The sequence below is a fragment of the Tenrec ecaudatus genome, chromosome 5, assembly GCF_050624435.1.
Source record: "Tenrec ecaudatus isolate mTenEca1 chromosome 5, mTenEca1.hap1, whole genome shotgun sequence".
NCBI classification, from domain to species: Eukaryota; Metazoa; Chordata; class Mammalia; order Afrosoricida; family Tenrecidae; genus Tenrec; species Tenrec ecaudatus.
The window spans coordinates 15198008-15219076 of record NC_134534.1 but is presented as its reverse complement, the minus strand read 5'-3'; the positions used below and the strand labels follow the sequence as shown (position 1 = coordinate 15219076).

Genomic DNA, 21069 nt, shown 5'->3' with positions numbered 1-21069 from the left:
AGGATGAGGCTTCTTTTTTCCCCTCCCCTGTCGGGGACCAGCCTGTACTTACCGGAGCTGGGACTGCAGTTTTCCCGCTTTGTTTATGAAGTCTTCCCAAACTGGGTAGCTCCCCTGCAACAGAACAAAGGCAGCCGTTAAGTCCCGCTGTGACCGACATATGATGAAGGCATCCACCGAACACCCAATTCCAACCGCACAGGACACAGCCTGTGTACGTCTTCGTTTGCAGTGTCAGTGACACGCTGCCCAGATTAGATGTAAGTTGATTGGCTCAGTGACTGTGTAGAGAATGTGTTCCACCCGTGAAATCCTACCAACACTGCGGGCACCGACAGGAGCTAGTGTGGCCAAAGCACACACACTGCTCGGCCACCTTCTCGCTCGAGAGACGTTGGGTCCAAACGCACGGGGTACAGAACATCCAAGGCTCTGATGCCACAGGGTCCCACATGTTCTCACCCTTGTCCCCAGGAGCAGGGAGGCCGCAAGCAGAGGGACCAGGCTTCCTTCTAGGAACAATGCTTATTAGAAGCTCAAGGTTGGAACATTGTCTAAATATAGCCACTCAGTTGATGCCGTGAATCAACATCTACATACAACATGGCAGCAGGTGGGTGCCCAGCCTGCCAGCATTCTTTAGCTAATAAGGTGCCTGTCACCCTGCCTGGCAGTCTCTAACAGTCACCCAGACCTTTATGTCCATGTGATCCTAGTCCCAACCTTCCGAAGACCCCTGGGGTACAACCAGTCCTGCCTTGCAGGGGACGTCTCTTCAAAGAACAAAGGATAGCCAGGGCATTGGTAGTTTAGCAGCAGCGTTCTTGCCTTCCATCCCGGGACCTGGGTTGGATTCTCAGCCAATGCCCGTCATAAACGGTCACCGCCAGGTGTTCCTGGAGGCTTGCTTGCAGGCTGCTATGATATTGAACACGGTTCAGCTAAGCTTCCAGAGTAAGATGGACTAGAAGACCTAGCGACTGACTTCTGAAAATCTGCCACCCCAAAAGCCCCTGTGGACCACAAGGGTCTTCTCTGCACCCCCTCCTGAGGCTGGTATGCATCTCATCCTGTTGTGCGTGGGCATCCTGAGTTGGGGCTCCCTCGATGACAGCCAGCAATGGCAAGAAGGGTAGTGAACATGCTTATCCCCTGCGCCTACCTACCAGCAGATCCATCTCTACACGGGCACTGCTTTCCATCCCCACTGGGCCCTAGAGGCTCTCCGCTGTGCCTCTGCTCTCCGTGTAAGCAGCATGCTCAGATCCAAACGCCAAAGTGCAGGTACAAATCTGACCTGGTCAAACCAGGGGTCCATCTGACAACACGCCTTCCCACCAACACTGAACCGCCATTCAGATCCAGCAGCCAACCAACCAAGAGTTGACTCGAAACAAATCCAGAGAAGGGGAAATCATGATCGGAGAAGTGGAGCTTGGCAATGGTGAAGCGCTCAGCTACTAGCTAGAAGGTCAGTAGTTCGAACCCACCAGCCGCTCAGAGGGAGAAAGATGTGGCAATCTGCGTCTATAGATATTCACAAAAATAAAACAAAATAAATCAATACACTGGCTGCTGTTGAATATAGGACCAAGTAGAATTGAGCTTGTGTGTTTCTGAGACTGTAAGTAGCATTTCCGAGACTCTAGCTCTTTAGGAGAGTAGAAAGCCTCATCTCTCTCCCTTGGAGTGGCTGGTAGTTTCAAACTGCTGACCTCATGGTTAGCAATGCAGTGAGAAACCTGTTAAGAGCAGTGGTTCTCAACTTTACTAATGCCGCAACACTTTAATACAGTTCATGTGGTGGTGACCCCCCTCCAACCGTAAAATTATTTTTGTTGCTACTCCATCACTGTCATTTTGCTACTGTGATGAATCGGGTGAGCCCTGTGAAAGGGTCATTCAACCCCCAAAGGGGTCGAGACCCACAAGTTGAGAACCGCTGCACTCGCTCCTCAAGGCTCCCAACCTAGAACATCCTAGGAGGTACTCTAACCTGCCCCACTGCCAGTCAGGGACAAGTAGATGGCAATGGGTGAGGCACTGAGCCATTGAAACACAAAGCTGAGGCCCAACACTTGGGGGTTGTCGCATTGCAAACCTTGACAAAGTAAAAAGACTACATGCTCCCTCTTAGAAACCATCCCAAGGGCAATCGAAACTGCCGAGCAGGGCTTCCACCGCCCCTTCCCTCTAACCTCCCGGAGCTCCGCAGCCTCAGCACGGCTGACCTTCTGGGCCGGGAGTGCTTTGTCATGGGCCCGCCTGCCACGGCTTCAGATGGTGTGTGACCGCACCCTGGCCTGCCTCCACGGAGTGCACAGCAGTTCAGCGCCACTGCCAGAGGAATGTACCTCACAGGGACCCCATGTGACAGAAGAGAGCTGCCCTCCCTACCCCCACCGCCACCCGCTTTCTTGGGAGGTATGAGTACTTCAGTAGCATTTTCCTCTGCTAAAATAAAATGAATTACGTTTTCAATTTGAAAATCCTATGCACGGTCGGAACACACTGTTACCAAATCGTCCGTTTACGTTTTCTCTTGCTATCTATTCAATCTGAAAAGATGCACGGAGGCGCCGGGTGAGCGGCGCCTACCGCATATTAAAATGGGTTCCTTCTGGAAGCGAAGCTTTGGACGGAGCACAGCTCTGCCTTCTTTGTGCTTGCCTGGCATTGTGTGTTCCCTCCCTCTTTCATAAGGATCGTGTCTCATTTTTATGAAAACAATAAAGTCATTACATTAAAAAAATTTAAGATCGAATTAGAGGTTCTGGCAACAACAGGGCCCTGAGTTTACAATACGCCTGAGCCTTGCCATCTGCTTCCCACATGCCACTCCAAGGCGGCTGTCCATTCTGCATGTGTGCCGTCGATGCCAGCCAGCCGGCCCACGCACAGGCCTCCGAGTTGACTCCGCCAAGTGGCTGTCCACTCCCCATGGACGCTACGTGCCAGCTGACCCGCTAATCAACCACCCGACCTATACGCAGGTCTTGTCACTATACTGCTGAGTCACGTGGTCACCATCCTGTGTGGGTGACCTGGGGGTTTCCTTCAACCCTCGAGCAAAACTCATCTATGAAATGAGTCTTGCCAGCCCTCACGGTCCCTGGGTGGCACAAACAGTTAGCCGCGCGATTTCTTAAGAAGGAGAAAAAGAGCAGCGGCTCGAACCCACGCGGTGGCACAGTGGAAGAAAAGCTCAGTGACTCCCTTCCCAGACAGTCAGTCCTTCCAGTGCAGGTAGCTCTCGTCTGGCCCATGTGGGTCACCATGGTTTCGCATAAACTCCACAGCAGCAACCGGCTGGATCTGGGGTCCGCAACACCTCGGGCTACCATGATAGCCCCATGACATAGCAGCAATTCCAGGGATCACACCCAGCCTATTAACTACGTTCTTGTCAAGCCCTGATATGAACGGCCCTTCTACATCTACAGCCAAGTAATTAAAGAGATAAGAGCTGAAACTGGGTCCCTGGCTGGCCATTCGAGAAGTCTGTCCAGCTGGATGGTAGTTAGCATGCTTATGAACTCGACATTTCAACCACGCGCCTCCTGCCCTCGCCATCTTTCCCGCCCTGGTTCACGCTACTGTAAGGAACTCTTTGAAAAGCTTGAGACAACTCGGAGGCACTGCCCACCCAATTCTAGCCCAGACGCCACCGGACTAGAGACGGCAATGGTAACAGGGGAAGTACAATAAATATATAAATCATAGAATGATGAAAATGCCATTGCTATAATCAACAATACCAATTACTAAGCCGTGAACGAATGAAGGATAGCAGTTAGCAAAAAAAAAAAAATCGCTGCGTCCAAGGGCTTGGCTTGTATCCTCGCTCTACCGTTGGCTCTATGACATTCAACAAGTCACTCGTGCTCTGCAAGGACCAGACAGACACGAGGCTCACACTGCCTGTCCACTGTGAGTACTCAATAAACAGCCGGCATGGCTGATCCAAAGTGCTGCAGGTGCTGAGTGATTCAGCAGGATTCTTGCTTTCCACGCAGGAGGCCCGGTTCAATGCCTGGCCAATGCAATTCTAGCCCGTGGGTAGCTAACACTCCCATGCAGGTCATGCTTTGTGCGATGCTATGATGGGGAACAGCAGGGTAAGGCAGACCAGGGGAAAAGGCCTGGGGAGCTTCTGAAATTAACCAAGGAAAACCCCATGGATCACAAGAGTCCCATCCTGAACTGACCCCGGAAAGATGCAGGGCAGGCAGCCCTTCATTCCCAGCTCCATTGTACAGGTCACCGTGAGCCCACAGTCAACTCAGGGGCAGTTCATCATAGGTGCAGAGCCAGCTGACATGGGGAGCTTTTTATGCCTCACCATTAGTTGACTAAAGGAGACCATAGTAGCATAATGGTTACATGTTGGGCTGATAACCCCAAAGTCAGCAGTTTGAAACCGCCAGCCACTCCTTGAGAGAACGATGGCGTTTTCTACTCTTGGAAAGAGGTACAATCTCGGAAACCCACAGGGACAGTTCTCCCCTGTTCTTGGTCTGAGTCGGCAGTGACTCGGTGGCAGTGAGTTTGGTTTTATTAATTGACCAAAGAGCAGTGGTGGCATGGTGGTTAAGTGTTTGGCTGCTACCGAAAGGTTGGTGGTTCAAACTCACTAGCTTCTCTGCATGAAAAAGATGTGGCAGATTGCTTTCAGAAAGACAGCAGCCCTGAAAACCCAACAGGCAGTTCTACTCCATCCTGTAGGCTCAGGAAACCCACGGGGCAGTTCTACTACTCCACCCAGTAGTATCACAAGAATCAACTTGACGGCAACAGGTTTGGAATTTGGTTTATTAGTTGCCTTCAGTGCCTGGGTGGCATAAAAGGTTAAGTTTCTGCTACTAGAGAGGCTGGCAGTTCAAATGCACCCAGACACGCCTAGCAATCTAATCTGCCTAAAAAAAAAAAAACTAGAACAGCAGCACCAATGACCAAAAAAAAAAAAAAGCCAGCCATTGAAAACTCCTAGGGAGCAGAGTTCCACTCCAACACACACAGGCTCTGTATGAGTCAGAACTGACTCCACATGACTTGGTTTTTCTGGATAAGGTATTCCCAAAACAGGCGGGGGCAGCTGGGCATAGAGGACCAAACAGGCGGTTTCTCTGCCGCCTGAGGATGCTGGTGGCGCAGCCCGAGATACACGTGCCTGGAAACAGCACCTGCCCAAACTTCTTTAAACCTACAGACCTGCTCCCACCTGGTGCCTCAGTTCAGTCTTTCACCAAATTAGCAACCAAGAGAGGGTCCCCTTGCTAATCTAGGGGCACGCCACCCAGCTCTCAGCCCACAGACACCCACTCAGCCAGCAGCAGCAATCTTCTGAGTTAAAGATATTTGACAGCCTATCAAAGAGTGTCAGGCCCACCTGTTTGAGGCAATATATAATTTGATTGATTAAAAAAAAATAGAATTGACTTCTAAGAACAGAAGACAAAAAACCTCCTTGTTGAGAAATAAAAAGGCGTGTGTAAATGTTATTAATATTTAAGGGCAAGGCAACGCTGGCTTGTTCCAGATCTATTTTTAAGTTTCTTTCAAGAAAAAAAAAAGAAAAGTCTTGGCCCACCTGAAAGTAGTTTTACTACAAACCTTCAGGTGCTTTGAGGAGGCGCAAGAAGAAGGAGAAGGTAGCGGTAGAAAGATTAAATAGTAACTGAGAGGGTTAAAGGCCCTATGTTTTCCTAGACCGAAAGATCTATAGAGGGTACCATACTCAGATTCCAAAGGAAACCTGCAAACCAAGACATTTTATGAGTGTAGAGCCATTTTGGAAAGCAATTCCCATCCAGCCCCTGGGTTTCCTTGTCTGTGTCTGCCCACCTCCACCAAAGTCCTGGTGGCGCGGAGGAAACCCTGAGTGAAAAGGTATTCCCAGAGAGAGAGACAACGTCCCATTAGGCCCCATTCCAAAGCCCACCAGAGAACACGGAGATTCCACCCCTTTCCCCCCCCCAGACCCAACCCATAAAACATAAAAGAACTCCTTCCAGAACCCTGGTCCTGCCAAATCCTAAGGGAGCAGCAGTCAGAGGAAGACCTTCCCCAGAGCAATCGCAGGCTCTGAGGAGTCCCTTAAGGGTGCCCTAATGGGGCTGTGGGTTAAGCATCCGGCTGCCAACCTCAAGATCAGAGGTTCAAAGCCAGCAGGCATCTGTGGGAGGAAGATGAGGCTTTCTGGTCCTATAAAGATTACAGCACTGACAACCCCCTGGGGCCGCTCTGAGTAGAAGCCATAATGGGTTTGGCAGATTGTGGGAGAGAGAACTCAAGACACACCAGGTTCTGGGAGAAAGGGAAAGCTCTCCTACCGCAGAACCAGGAAGAGAAAGTCATTCTGTTTGGCAAGCATCTAAAGAGGCCTCCCTGACCTGCGATGTATGGCCAGTCCCATTTCCTACAGCGAGAGAGACGGGCTTCCAGGAAGACTCGCTCTAATCCAAACCTCAGCAGCCGCCAAGAAGGGCCCTCACGGGGCTCCCCACACTACAGGGACCATCTCTTCAAATCCTCTCAGGGGGGCGGGCGTGTGCCACAAGCTGGAAAACTCCTACATAGCCCTCAAGACCCAGGGGGCATGACACTTCTTGTAGAGTGTTGACGTCCTCCTCATCGACCCTCCCAGCTGGGGCTGAGCTCTTTGCTTCTCAAGTCAAGTCCTCATCTACCGCCTGAGCATCCCCACCCCAAACTGTGGGCGATGGGGGGTGGGTGTTAGAAAAGAAAGCATTTCCATTGAGACACAACAGGTGTGAAGACAGCGGGGGGGGGGGGGGGGGGGAGGCAGGAAGCGGGCAGCTTGGACAAAGTGTCCGTGGGTGGCCTTCAAAGGAGAGGTCCCAAGTTTAACCCAATTAGGCCAGCAGAGGATCACCGGGCGGCCTTCATTCCACAGGCAGGTGACACAAATCTCAACCCAGCCATGTGACAGGAGGAGAGCCTGGTTAATGAGTTACATGGCCGGCAGCAGCCTGATCCCTCTGGGAGCCGGGAGGAGCTGTCCTTTCTAATTTCTCAGGAGGAAAGCCTCCTAAATCCTCTTCCTCCACACCTCAAGAATCTGGTGGCCACCAAAACTATGCAAGCTGGCTTTCCCACCCCCGCCCTCCCACCTAGGCCTCAGGAAGTAGCGCCAAGTCTCCCGAGAACTCTTCTCCTTCCTGTTTCCCCAGGACCAGAGAGGCCCAGGCAGGACACAGACGCCAGGCTTCAGCCATGCTGGCTTGGGGTTCTGGTTTGGTTTTTCCATTAAATAAAGGCCCTGCAGAACGGACAGGACGCAGAAGAACAGGCTGTGTGTAAGCCATCGGGCACGGCTGGCGAACGGTTCACCATCAATAATGCAACAACCGCTTCTCCCAGCCCGGCCCGCTGGGCAGCAGAACCTCAAGGGACAGCTGGGGGAACTGGACACCAAGCTGCTGCTCAGAGGAGGAGGAGGCCCTGGCTGTGGCTGTGGCTGGGCAGGGTGCTCACGGAGGAGGAAGCGCATAGTCAAGAACAAAGTCAGAGTGGGGGAGGTAGGCTAGAGAGTTGGGGGCCCAGCTTTTGTCCTACCCATAGGCTGGCTCACCAGTGGTTAGGGTCGACCAGAACTCAACCCTTCTTCATGGCCATCATCTTCATCAGGAAGTATCACTGTTTTCTAAACAGTTGCTATGGGCCAGACACCTACCTCCACCAGTGCTTCTCAAACGTTAATTCACCTGTCCGTCCCCTGGGGGCCAGGTCAAAATGCAGGGTCTGGTTCACAGTTGGGCAGAGGTGGGGCCTGGGGTGCTGCAGGTCTAGTCTGGGAAGGGCGGTCTGGCGGCTGCGGCTGCTGGTGCACAGACCACACTGAGGGACACAGCTGTACACGGTCTGAGCTTATGCTCACAACGATCCAATGAGGCAGGTGCTGTTATGGCTTTATGGCTGTGGAAGCAGAGGCCCAGAGGGTTCTACTCAAGTGGTCCAGGCTGAAAACTGAGCCCAGCTCGGTCTGGTTTTGCAGCTTAAACGCTATCCCGATCTGGGGGAGTGACAACAGCAAGAGGGCCAGACCCAGCCACCCAGCCCAGCAATGAGCTGCAGCACGGGGCTCACCCAGCTGACGGAAACCTACTGGCCATAAGGGTCCTGTGGGAGCAGATGCATTTGTTCTTGGGACTGCACCACCACCACCACCACCACCACCACCACCACCACCAGGACGATCAATTCTCCTCCAGGCGTCCTCTGCCACGCCCAGTTTTCACAGGCAGCAGACGCGAGTGAAGAGATCCGGGCCTTGGCCTGGTAGGCCTTGGAAGGAAGCCTTCGTCTCAGATCGGGAAAGACCAACTGACGGAGAGGCAGGATGTCTGCCGACATGGAAGCTCAGGTTAAGGACAGCACACCTCCGTGAGGCTGACCAACACCTACCAATGATCTGGAAGCCTTGGGGGACTGGACGGGAGCCGGACCTCCCCAGCCACACCGGACCTACTGGTCACAATGACCAAGGCCCGAGGAACACTCACTCCAGTGTCTCCCTAGAAGTGGTCAGCTCTCAACCCTGGGAAAACAACGGACAAGACAGAGGGAAACCATCTGTGTAGAATGATGCCGGACAGAGTTTCAGGGGCTGTCCTTCCGAGGTTCAACTGCTGGTGATTTGAAGTCACCCTCTGGGGATTCTGGAAGGTTTCTGCCTCTAGCCAAGAGAGTAGAGCACTGCCCAGAAACATCTCTAGTGGCTGCCGCTGCGGCCCTGTCACCACATCCCCTCCCCACGCCTGCGGATGCACAATGATTAAAGGGACTCTCCTTTCCCTTCAACACCCCTCCCCGGGGAAATGACAAGCATGGAAGCTTCCAGAGGAGCCTGGCACCTCTGACCTCCGCTCCTCTGGGCACATTGCTCCTCTGAGGCACATGAATGCCTGTCCCCGCTATGTCCCCAAAGCCACCCTTCCCCACCCTATCCTGCGAGATGAAAGGCACTGGGTAAGCCCCGCCCTCGTCAAGACCATTCTGGGGCTTTTATTCTCTGGTGGGGCTTGCCTAATCCACTAATTATCCCTGCCCATCAAGTGGATGACAGCCTTGGGGATAATCAATGGTTGCTGCCTTGCACGCCCACCCTCACCCACTTGCCCATCCTCGACAGCAATCAAGATGCCCGCTCAGAGGACGGCTGGGCCACAAAGGATGCTCCACCACCCATCCTCCCCTCAAGCGGCTCGTTTGTAAGGTAACGCACTAATTAAGCCAAGGGCTGGCTTCGCGCTCTGCCCGCCCCGCCCTGCATCACTAGCTGACTGTTCCAAACTGTCTGCTTTCTGACATACGAGTAGGTCCCAGCCGGAAATAAAAGAGATGGGAGCCGGTACATTAACCATACCATCCAAAACTGTGCTCCGTTTTGGCTTTATTTTAGAGTGTGTGACACTTGTTAAAGAGCCTGATGGTGGTGGGGTGGGTGAAGAGTTGGGCTGGGGCTGAGGATGGGTGGTTTCATCAACCCGACCTTGACCCTCAGCTGGAGACAGATGAGGCCATGTGCTTTGGAAACCCTGGGAGCAGGACTCCAGTCTATCCTCCAAGGTTACCATGGCATCTCACGGACTGCACAGCAGGGCACTGGGGGCTGAGCCTTCCTGGTTGTCTGTGGCGTCCAGCTGATTCCCAGTCAGCGACCCTACAGGAAGGACAGGGCAGGACTTCTCCTGGGGGGTCCTAGGGTAGTCATCTTTGCGTCAGCACTCGGCCAAGTCTCTCCTCCCAGAATGCCCCTCGTTATGTTCTAACCAAGCACCTGACCCTTGTGCCACCAGGGCCCCAGCAGCACCCAAGTCACGGCTACCATTAGTCACCCATGGCTAGTTAGCATCCAGGCTAATTACAAGGCACTGCAGTTGAAAATGCACCTCCTCAGTCCCACTGGCCTGCAAGCCCTTGGGCGTCTCGCGGGGTCCCGGTGCCGGGCAGTGTGATACGACACTCCTGGCACTAACGGTTCTGGGAGTCAGCATTGGCCACCTGATGACAAGGTCACCCTGGGCAGCCCTGGGGGTTCTGCAGCTGCAACTAGGTTTCTGCTTTTCTTTTTTTTTTTTTTTTTACAAAAATAGATTGTGTGTGCTCTACATTTCTGTGAAATTGGAACTTTCCTCCATCTCTTCCTTCTCGGAACTCCCTTTGCCCCTCCACTAATTCTCCCGGCCCTTTGATATTTTTATCATCTTTCAAATTTCCCTTTACAGTCCCAAAGAGCCCTGGTGGTGTGGTTACAGGTTGGGCTGCTAACCAGAAAGTCAGCAGTTCAAAACCACCAGCCACTCCATGGGAGAAAGATGAGGCTTTCTCCTCCCACAAAGAGTTACAGTCTTGGAAACCCACCGTGGGCAGTTCTGCCCCATCTTATAGGGTTGCTATGAGTCGGAACCAACTAGGTGGCAGTGAGTTTGGTTTGGTTTTATTAATTCCAGTGGTCCCTCCCACCAAACAAGTGGCGGGAAATGACTACCTCATTCCCTCACATCCTGCCTCAGGAGAAGCAAGCTTCCAGAATTGAAAGCCTCCCGTCTGGAAGTCCCTTGCACTTCATGGCATCATTAACAACCACCTCACATTCCATAGGGCTTGACAACACACAAAGGGAGACCAAATCACCCGCCCAGGTCACTGATGGGCCTGTCCCCACCCCGGTTTCTTCCATCAACTGCTCAAAGCTCTCCTGGTCCTTGTTCAAAAGAAACTGTCCCCTGGTCTCACCTATGACTTGCTGAGGCCCTGTTAACTGATAGCTTCCGGAGTTGAATTACAAAGATTTTCACCAAGATTTGATTTGGGAGTAAACAAAGTTGCTGCAGGAGAGGGGACATGAGATGCAAAGGTCTTCATCCTGAGGAACAGCCATCGCTTCCTGTGGAGCCTTCACGGGGTTTCGTTGGCAGAGAATAGTTCCGAAGGGCTCTGATTAGTCGTCAGTTCAGCAAAGGCAGAGCCTAGTAACCTGAGGCCAGCGTGCGATCGGGTCATGAGCCCTTTCTCCCTTTAGCACAGGTGATGCAAGGACCCATGGTCTTGGCCAGATGCCGGCTCAAGCGGACGTGGGTTTCCAGGTGGAGGCACCTGAGGCAGTTCTACACAACGGTGGTTGATACTTCATGTCTTCAGACCTGGTGGCGGTGGGAAGGAGCAACTCCGAGGGGCAGAGCAGAACTGCCTTAGAAGGGCCCCTAGATCACCAAGTCTATCCCGTGCAGTCGGTGGGTGGGTGAACAGGCTCGAACCATCAAACTTGGGGTTTGTAACCAGGCACTTAACAGATGCACAAGAGCTCCCCTGGAAATCTGGGGCTCACTGTATCACCACCAAACACGGGAAGCTGGCATTCAACCGCTCTCCCTAGACAATCATTAGCAATGTTTATGTGTCCTTAATTCCCTGTCCCAACATGGAAAAGCTGGACAACGGACAGGAAGACCAAAGAACAGATGCACTTGGATTAGGGGTTGGTGAAGGATATTCTAAGTATCACGGACAGTCAGAGAACAGCCGGCCTGCCCTGGAGGAGAACTGCGGCTAGTCCACTCCTGAGAGTCAAGGATAGTGAGACTTGGTCTCATACTTTGGACAGGTTGTCAGAAGAGACCAGTCCCTGGCTAGGACACCACCCTTGGTAAAGCGGAAGAAAGTCCGAGAAAAAGAGGAAGACCTTCCAGGAGATGGACTGACAGTGGTTCAAGCAGCAATTAGCTCTTTGACAGGGTATACATCTAAAGTCACTAAGAGTCAGAACCAACTCATGGACACCGAACAACGAAAACCCAGAATTAGAACCATCACCCCAGATAACCTATCTCTCATCACAACAGGGTCTACTGCAATTGCGTCACCGGTTGATGCCTGTTGATAATGCCCAGATGAGCTAAATGAGCCTCAGCAGGCACTGGGTGAGCTGGCCTACAGAAATGTTTAGAATCAACATCATTCCACATCGCGGTGCCTTTCCCCACCCACTTCTCCTCCACTTATCTCCAAGCTGCTTCTGTATTTTAGGGATTAGTTCCTCTTTGGGCCAATTCCTCCAGCACCCTGCACACACCACACCACACCCACACTCACGCGGTTTTCATGCCCTGGATGAGCACCTCCTTCGTCCTAAGGAGCCCTGGTGGCAGAGTGGTGAAGCACTTCACTGCTAAGTGGAAGGTCCGCAGTTTGAACCCATGGAAAAAAGGCGAGTCAGCTGCCACGAAGATCACAGCGTAGAGACCGATACAGGGCACCTCTACGGTACCATCAGGTCTTTATGAGTCAGAATCAACGAGGATAGAGAATACGTCTGGTGTCAGGTTGGGATGCACCCTGTCAACCAGTTGCTGTTGAGTTGAGTAACTCATGGAAACTCTTGGACTCCATGGAGTTGCCAATGGCCGACTCCTCAAAGTCGATCCCCAAAGATTTTCTTTCGAAGTGGTTCGTTCATCCCATAAAACCAAATATACCAAGCCCACTGCCATCGAGCCGATGTCAGTTCATGGCAGCCCCGTGTTCACGCAGTGGTACTGTAATGCACAGGGCTTTCGGTTGTGTTTTCACTGTTGTTGCGAGACTGTGGATATTATATATATGTTATATAACCAAAATCGTTCCTTTTTCCTCCTGTACTTCTTAGTGTCTTAGTTTACCGTGGTCCTTACTTGGTTGTACTGACCTCACCCATATTTGTTCTTGCCTTTCCCATTGCCAAAAATAATGCGTGTCTACTCATCTAGAAAGGGCTTCTCTTCTTCCTCCCAGTCTTGCTAACCATCAGAAAACTTGTATACAACAGTGGGCCCATACAAAATGTTTCTTTACGATTGACTTACTTCACTCAGCACAATGTCCTCCAAACTCATCCAGGTTATCAGATGCTCCCAGACTCCTCATTAGTCTTTGGAGTTGCCTAGTATTCCGGTGTATATATGCACGACAGTCACCCCATGAGGGGATACTTAGGCTGCTTCCATCATTTTGCTATTGTGAATAATACTGCAATGGCCAGACATATGCACACGCCTGCTCTTCTTGCTGGATCATCCAGTATTTGTACTGCTATCTTTTTAAATAAGGACCATACTATTTTCTGCAGTGGTTGTACCATTTTATAATCACACAGGCGATGTAAAAGAATTCCGGGCACCCCTCTCCCTCACACAACATTGCCAGCATTTGCTGTTGTTTTCATTGATCACTGCCATTTTTGCAGGGGCAGATTAGTATCGGATTGCAGTCCCGAGTTGCAGGTCTCTAACGGCTAGTGATGATGAACATCTTAACATGCATTCGCTGGCTATCTGAATCTGTCTGGTCATAACCTCTGCCCATTTTTTTAAAATTGAGGGTAATAGGTTTGGTGTTTGGTTGAGATTCATCCTATAAACCTCTTTTGGTGTTGAAATGTTGACATGTTCTATATACTTTATAGATTAGACCCTTATCTATGTCTTTGTCTACAGTTTGCTGCTTTTGTTTGTTTCAGTCTACAGGTTCTCTGTTTCACTATTTTGGAAAAGTCTTTCAATAAGCACAGCATCTAATTTTTAGGCGGTCCCAGTTACCCCACCTACATTCTGCCATTCGTATAGTTTGTTTTGTTCGATAGTCCATTCATGCTGGACAGCAGGTCCCATCGTGTGAACCTGTATTATCTTCCAGGAAACTTCTTATAGTTTTAGCTTTGACATTTAGGTCTTTGATCCGTTCTGAGTTAGTTTGTGTGTAAGGTGTGAGGTATGGATCCTGATTAGTTTTTCTGCATATGGATATCTAGTTTTGCCAGCAATATTTGTTAGGAGATTATTTCTTTCCTATGAAATGTATTCTGACCCTTTGTCTGCAATCAGTGGCTCACAGGTGGATGGATTTATGACTGGGTTCAGAATTCTAGTCCATTGGTACACGAGTCTATCAATATCAGGCTGTTTTAATTACTGTGACTGTCTACTGTCTACTAAGTTTTGAGACCAGGTAGTTTGAGGCCTCTACTTAGTTTTCATTCCATATTGCTTTAGTTATTTAGAGCTTCAAGATGAGCTGCTAACCACGAGGCTAGCAGTTCAAAACCACCAACCGCTCCTCTTCTCTCATCAAGAGTTAGTCTTAGAAACACAAAGGGCAGTTCTACTGTCCTAGAGGGTCCGTATGAGTTGAACTGGACTTGGTGACAAGAGAGTCGTTTCACATGCCACTGGAAATCAGGATTTCCATTTCATTAAAGAACACTGTTGGGATTGGCACTGGGATTGCTTTATATCTTATGTACTGCTTTTGGTAGTGTTGACATTTTGACAACATTCAGTCTTCCAATCCACAAATAAGGAATGTTTTTCCATTTCTGTGGACTGCTGTCCGTTTCTTGCAGTTCTGCTTTATAGCTTTATGTTCCTGGTTAGGTTTATAGCTACATATTTTCCTCCTTAGTGGTGTCCAAGAGCCCGGCTGATGTCTGTGTGTTAATCTTGTATCCAGGCACTTTGCCGAATCCTTCCTTCTATTGGTTCCAGTGACTTTGGTGTGGAACCTCCAGGCTTTTCTACGGAGGAAATCGTGTTGGCTGTGGCTCCACAGGGCTCTGTGACGGCTGTGACCTTCTGAAAGGAGTCTGCGTGGCACGGTGGCGAAGCTCTCAGCTGCTAACCTAAAGGGCCATGGTTGGAACTCACCGCTCTGTTCTGTGGGGGAAAGATGTGGCAAGGTCACGGTCTTGGCTCACATGGTCATGGTGAGGCAGAATCAAGTTTGGGGCGATGGGTCCGGGTCACCGGGCTCTTCTTCCTGATGCCAATCTTTCACTTACAAGCAGAGCACAAATTGTACGCACCACGCACTCCCCTTTATGTTGCAAACTCCTGAGAGCATGGAGCTTGTCCACTCACCCCGGGGGCACCCACTGGCCTGACCATACTGTGCAAGCTTCACAGCTGCCACTTCCCCCTTGGAAGGAACGACGGCACCTCTGTTGTGACCACACATCTAGCACAGATGCTACAAGGATGCCCTGATGGCCAGTGACAGGAGAAAGCCCTCCAGTGTCACCCAGAGGGGAACAGCTATGCAGGTCATTTGTTGTGTGTGGTTTTTTTTAAGTATGCCATCTTCCTTGCCTGGTGAGGGGGCTATGAATGGCAGCATGGCCAGGGGGTTGTGGGCATGGCTCTGGAGTCAGGCTGCCCAACTCCCCACCTACTTGCTGGGTGAGAGCTTGGGCGAGTTACTTAACTATCCGGTCCCTCCCGTCCTGTCCTGAGAGACTAAAGAATGCTAATCGTCGTCCCTCCCTCGGAGGGTGGTTATGAGAGTAAATGAAATAATACAAGTGCTTACACATGTCACTGAATAACACAGAGAACTCAGTCATTGCTGGTGACGAGTGCTTTAACGAAGGAACCCTGGTTACTGGTTGGGCTGGTAACCGAAGGTGCTAACTTAAAGCTTGGTGGTCAAACTGACCCAGGAATTCTTCGGGGGTGGGAAAAGACCCGGTGATCAGTCTGCTAAGGAAACGCTCGGGGCATTCCTGCTCTGTCATGTGATCCCAGTATGAGTTGAACTTGACTCATCAGCACTCCACTACAGCACAGCATTAATGAGTCAGCACACAATGTCAATAGCGCCGACTCAGAAACTTAATAAGCACCTACTACGGACAGGCACTGAGCTAGACAGAGGTCACAGAAAGATAGGTACGACGCCGGAGGGTCCAGGCTGGCAGTCCAGCAGGAAAGCGGATGTGTGCACCCTCGATTCCAAAATTACCTGCAAAGCACTGGGAGGTGGAGCTGCTGCCAGCTTCCAAGAGGAGGCTAAACCTCGGGTCTTACGAGATAAATGGAAATGTTCCTGGCCAAGAAGGGAAGGGAGAGGAAAGCCCTGCGAACGCAGAACTAGCAAAGGGAAGGCAGAACTAGCAAAGGGAAGGCAGAACTAGCAAAGGGAAGGCGGTGTGGGCCAACAGGCAGTGCATGCTAGGCCCGGGAGCGATCCTGTTCTCTGTCTGGCATAAGCAGGCAGATGCTTCCTACTGGTTTCACGAGCTGCAGAGGAAGCTCTTGGGGGGCCCTGGGACGCCGAGAGCCACCTCCTCTTCCACCTGTTCATGGTGCAATCTCACTGCTACCATCATGGAAATGTTTGCTAAAACTGCCGATCCTGAGCCCCAGCCCAGTCCTACACCAGCCACGTGTCTGAGAATAGGCCCCAGGCGTCGCATGTCAGCATACTCCCTAGAAGGCACATGTGCTTGCTAGAAACACATGCAGCAGGATTTGAGAACCGTGGTTCCAGATGGGACATCACGGGTCCCTCTGAGCCCGTGGAAGCTGTGGCCTCAGCGGTCATCGAGGCCCTGAATGGCCACATCCAGCTCCTTCAGAAGGCCAGTCTGGTGACAGGCGCTCACATGTGAGAATGTGAATGGACACAGGTGTCCCGGAAGGCATTTGGCAGTGGGCCTCCAAAGTTTTATGAGAAATACTTTGGGGGTGGGTGGGAAGGATGACCATCCAAGTAGATCACTATCTACCTACTAGCCAAAACCTAAACGCACTGCCACCAAGACGATGCATATTCTTAGCAACCCTACAGGACCGGGTGGAGCTGCCCCTGGGTTTCCAAGGCTGCCACTTTTATGGGCTCTCCTACAGAGCATGAGGCAGTTTCCAACTGCTGGCCTTGGGGCTGGCAGCCCAACATGTAACCCACTATGCCAATGAGGCTCCTGATCTCCCTACAAAGACTTGTTTATGGCAATGTTGCTTCCTACTTTGATTCCCCAGGTGGCGCACACTGAACATGCTCAGCTAAACCATAGGTTGGTGGTTCAAGTCCACCCAGTGACACCTCGCAAGAAAGACCTGGCAATCTACTTCTCAGAAAAAGAAATCCAGCCACTGAAAAACCCCAGGGAGCACAGTTCTGGGGAGTCATGGGTCAGAACTGACTTGACAGCCAGAGGTTTGTTGGTTGGCTTGCAATTCATGAAAAACTAGAAGCAGCCGGGACACCAATCAGTAAGGAACGGGCTCCATCCTGGCTCTCTGGCCCGTGCCTGTTCTGGATTGTTCTTCTCCCGATAGCCACACGCTTCCTCCATTGTTGCTCAGAGGTCACCTTCTCCGTGGGCCTGCCCTCCCCGCCCTATGTAAATCCAGCAGCCCTGCCCAGGTTGGTGATCCCCAGGCATGCATCCCCACTAGCCTACTCCGGGAGCTGACTTCCTCAGTCTGCCTGGCCCTCTCCCTACCAAGGAGGGCAGGGCTTTGTGTCAGCTCACTGCTGGGGCCCCAAGGCTTCCCCAGAACCTAGACCTCCAGTTGCTGTCAATCATCAGATCAGTTATGGGTGCACCCCGCCCCTAGCTGCCCAGCCATGGAAGCTGCCATGGCTTACAACCAATCACACGCAGGGTAAGGGGGCCCATTTCAGACACACCCTGAGCCGTGTGGCTCGGCTTCATGATCCATGTGCTCCTGAGAGCAAATGGACGCGACCCCTTGGCCCCCCTTCTGGAATCAACCGGTTAGAGGCAACTTCCTTCTCCCCTAGTTCAAGTTTCTGATTTTGCTTCCATGAACTTTATATTCCTTACATAATCTCTGAGACGTAATCCCTCATGAAATGTTCTCAAAACAGTGTTTTTTTTTTTTTTAAGGGAAAAGTTGCCTCCTTAGTGACTTAATTAGGGTGCTCCTAATTAGAGCAGGCACAACATCAAAGAGGCCAGGTTCCCAGGGACCATGGCTCCTGGTCTACTTCTGATTTCAAGAGGACCTTGGGGCCTCCACTGGCCGCTCAAGAAGCCGATGCATGAGCTCAGATGCGGAGAGCTAGGCCACCAGCTACTCCTGGCCCTGCTCCCTGCTTCCTTTTGGGGGTGTGGAGGGGTGCAGCTCATCCAATTATTCTGGCCCATGATCGCATCCTGCCTAAGATGCCATGGCTTTGAAGCTTCGGTAAACAGTCACTTCAAAACAAAGCGGGGGCCCATTAAAGCCAAGACTTCCTTAATGGCTGCAGGAGTCCGGGTGCTGGCCAGCCTGGCCTCTGAAGTGAAGCTGAGGCCTCCCTGGGAACTAATCCCAAAGCAAGCATTTCCAGCCCCCTCCTACAACTCTGCCCCCAGCTTCCTGTGGAGAGAGGCGGCCCTGGGGGAGTGGGGTTCTGGCACAAAACAAGGGTGTGCTCTACAGCTGCCACCTTAGCCGACGGTGCCAGACCCTCCGTCTCACAACCCACACGTCCCTGTCCCTCGGATGGCAAGGTGGAGGCACCCACTGGGAGAGCCGCAAGCCCGTCAAGTCAGTCCCCACGCTCAGGGACCCCGGGTGACAGAGTAGGACCGGCCCCATTGGCGTTCCAGGCTGACCGTCAGGCTCTTTCTCCCACAGAGCTGCGGGGTGGGTCTGAACCCCCAACCTTCTGGTTCGAAGCTGAGTGCTTAAGCGCGGTGCCACCAGAGCACCTTAACTGGGTCATGTTGTTGTTAGGTACCATTGAGCTGGTCCCGACTCCGAGAGACACCGTGTACAAGAGAATGAAGTACTGCCAGGGCCCATCCCACCCACACAGCTGGCGCGGTGTTGGAGCCCACGGGTGCAGCCCGGGTGTCCGTCCAGCTCATGGAGGGTCCTCCCAGACTTCTTTAAATGACACATGCAGGGACAAAGTCCCTAACTCCCACCAAATCATGTTTTCCTGCCTGGGTCTAACTAAGAAGGTGCAGGGAGGACACAGATAGGATTCACCTGTGAGTCATTGTGAACAGAATTCCCTGGAATGTAATCCTGCTATGTAAAAATGAGCCCTCTTGAGAAGCATGACCAGCAAGGGTCAGGAGCAACCTGTCCTCTGGCCCCCGCACCCAGAGCCCCCTGGATCCAGAAGGCAGCTGTGACATCAGAGGAGCAGCAGCAGAACTGGGAGCCGGAGCGTGGAACACAGTGATGGACTGACCTGCCCACAGAGCATGTAAAGCAGATGCTGTTGGGCTGGAGGCTGGCTTGTGGAGTGGGGTGTCTCGGCACTTAATTTAGGAAGTTGAGCTTGCTGACCTGGGGAGCTTGAGCTGACTGCTTCTAGCAGAGTGGCATGCCCCTTTGGACATTTACTAGCAGACCTGAAAGAACTCTGTAACATGTCCTGATAAACAACCCTGTCCTGAGCACTTCTCACCGGTATTACAACCTGCTAACTTCCTTCCTTATGAGCCCTGTGGCCGGGAATTGTGTGAGTTCCGTGTAGCCATTGCAGTGGGGAGCTAAAATAGAGAACATTAGGGAAAAGAACCCAACGTGAGACTCCTTGAGTTTCTTGAAGAGGCGTGGAGGGAAGCTTTGAGTTTAATGTATTTTCTCTGGCTCACCCTGAGTTCTAAAGGTCTAGGCAGAACTTTCCATGTAAAGATATCAAGAAAACACACCCACTGAAGAATCTGAGAAGGGACTCCTGAACTGTATGGTGTGAGGCACAGCCCCACCCACCCTGGTGGATAAGAACATGCACCCTGTTGCCAGACCACCTGGGCTCACATCCCTGCAATGGCTCACCCCTCCCTGCTTGTTTCTCCAGCTGTAAAACTGGGGTGATAACCGTTACTACCTTACTGGGTTCTCAGGGGAAGGAGCGACTAAACTGTAGCAGGTTTAGACCGGTGCCCCGTACAAAGGTGGTGGTGGTTGGATGCCACTGGGTCCATTTGGACTCATAGCAACTTCAGGCAACAGACTGCCCCACAGGGGTTTCTGGGTCGCCATGATGGCAGCAGAGAGACAGGTCTTTCTTCCACAGAGCTACTGGGTGCATCTGACCTGCCAACAGCTGAACACGTAACAGTCCCGCTGCCAGAGCTCCGACCTTGGCCCATGGGTAATGCCGTAGAAATGCTCGCTGAAGAAGTAAAGGAACGTTCTCTTCTAAGCTTTCCCTAACTCCGTCTTTTCACCCCAAGTGGGAATCGGGCCCGCCCACACCATCTCGTGCTCACCTCAACCCTGGCAGCGAGCACACGGAATCCCAGCCAGTCTGCTCCTTCGCGAGGCTGGCCGTCTGTGGCCGTTACAAAATCTGTTGTCAATTTGAGACTTAGGGGTGAGGGGGTGGAGTTTAGCGCCTGATGACTAGCCATGAGGTTGGCAGTTCTAACCCACCCAGGGGTGCCTCGAGAGACAGCTGGTGACCTGCTTTCGGAAGGTCTCGGCCGGGAAAGCGCCATTGCGCACATGTGGGGTTCCCAGGAACGCGAATCGACTGGATGAAGGCCCCGTCAGCAGCAGAGACAGGCCAGAGAGTGAACATGCCCCCACCCCAGGGTCTGACAGGTGAAGGAAGGTTCGAGAATGACTCACTCTCTGGGGTCAGGGTCAGCAGCAGTGGCGGAGAGTCCTCCCAGCCAGATACACAATGACTGAGGGGCATGGGATATGCTCCAGGAGGCCAAGGGGAGGGCGGCATTTGAGAGTTGGGGACACATAGTGGGTCACCCCAAACCAAACACCAAACTCACTGTCACTGAGTCCATTCTGACTCACAGTGACCTTACAGGGCAGAGCAGAACTAACTATCCCATAGGGCTCCCCCGACTGTCATCTGTACAGACGCAGACTGCCCCATCTTCTACCCCTAGAGTGGCGGGCCAGGTCAAACAACCACTTAGCAGCCAAGTGCTTAACCACTGCACCACCAGGGTTCCTATGGGCCACCCAAAGCTCACTGCCATCGAGTCCATGCTGACTCACTGCAACCCTACAGGACAGCACAGAACTGCCCCTGTGAGTTTCTGAGATTGTAACTCTTTACAGGAGTTGAAAGATCTGCCTTCCTCCCACAGGGGGCGGCTGGTGGGTTTGAACTGATGACCTAGTAGGGCCAAGTCTCAGGGGACTGGCATGCCAGGCTCAGCAAGGAGGCAAAACCCCAAACTGGCTGAATCAAGCAGAGGGTCAGTTACTGCTGCTACAGGCTAATCAGGGTATCTTTCCTGGTCTCCTCACCCTTCCCTGTGGGGGGTGGGGGTAAGTGGAAAAGAAGAAGAAA

The 21069-nt window shown here is 52.1% G+C and overlaps 1 protein-coding gene across 4 annotated transcripts in view; it reads right to left on the bottom strand.

Moving 5' to 3' along the window:
* The window catches only part of MTSS1 (MTSS I-BAR domain containing 1), a 166309-nt gene that overhangs the window by 133126 nt on the left and 12114 nt on the right, over positions 1-21069 (bottom strand). For all 4 annotated transcript variants that reach the window (XM_075549281.1, XM_075549282.1, XM_075549284.1 and 1 more), the window contains exon 2: positions 53-114. In XM_075549281.1, the coding sequence (XP_075405396.1) occupies positions 53-114 (62 nt within the window). The remainder of the gene's footprint in view (positions 1-52; positions 115-21069) is intronic.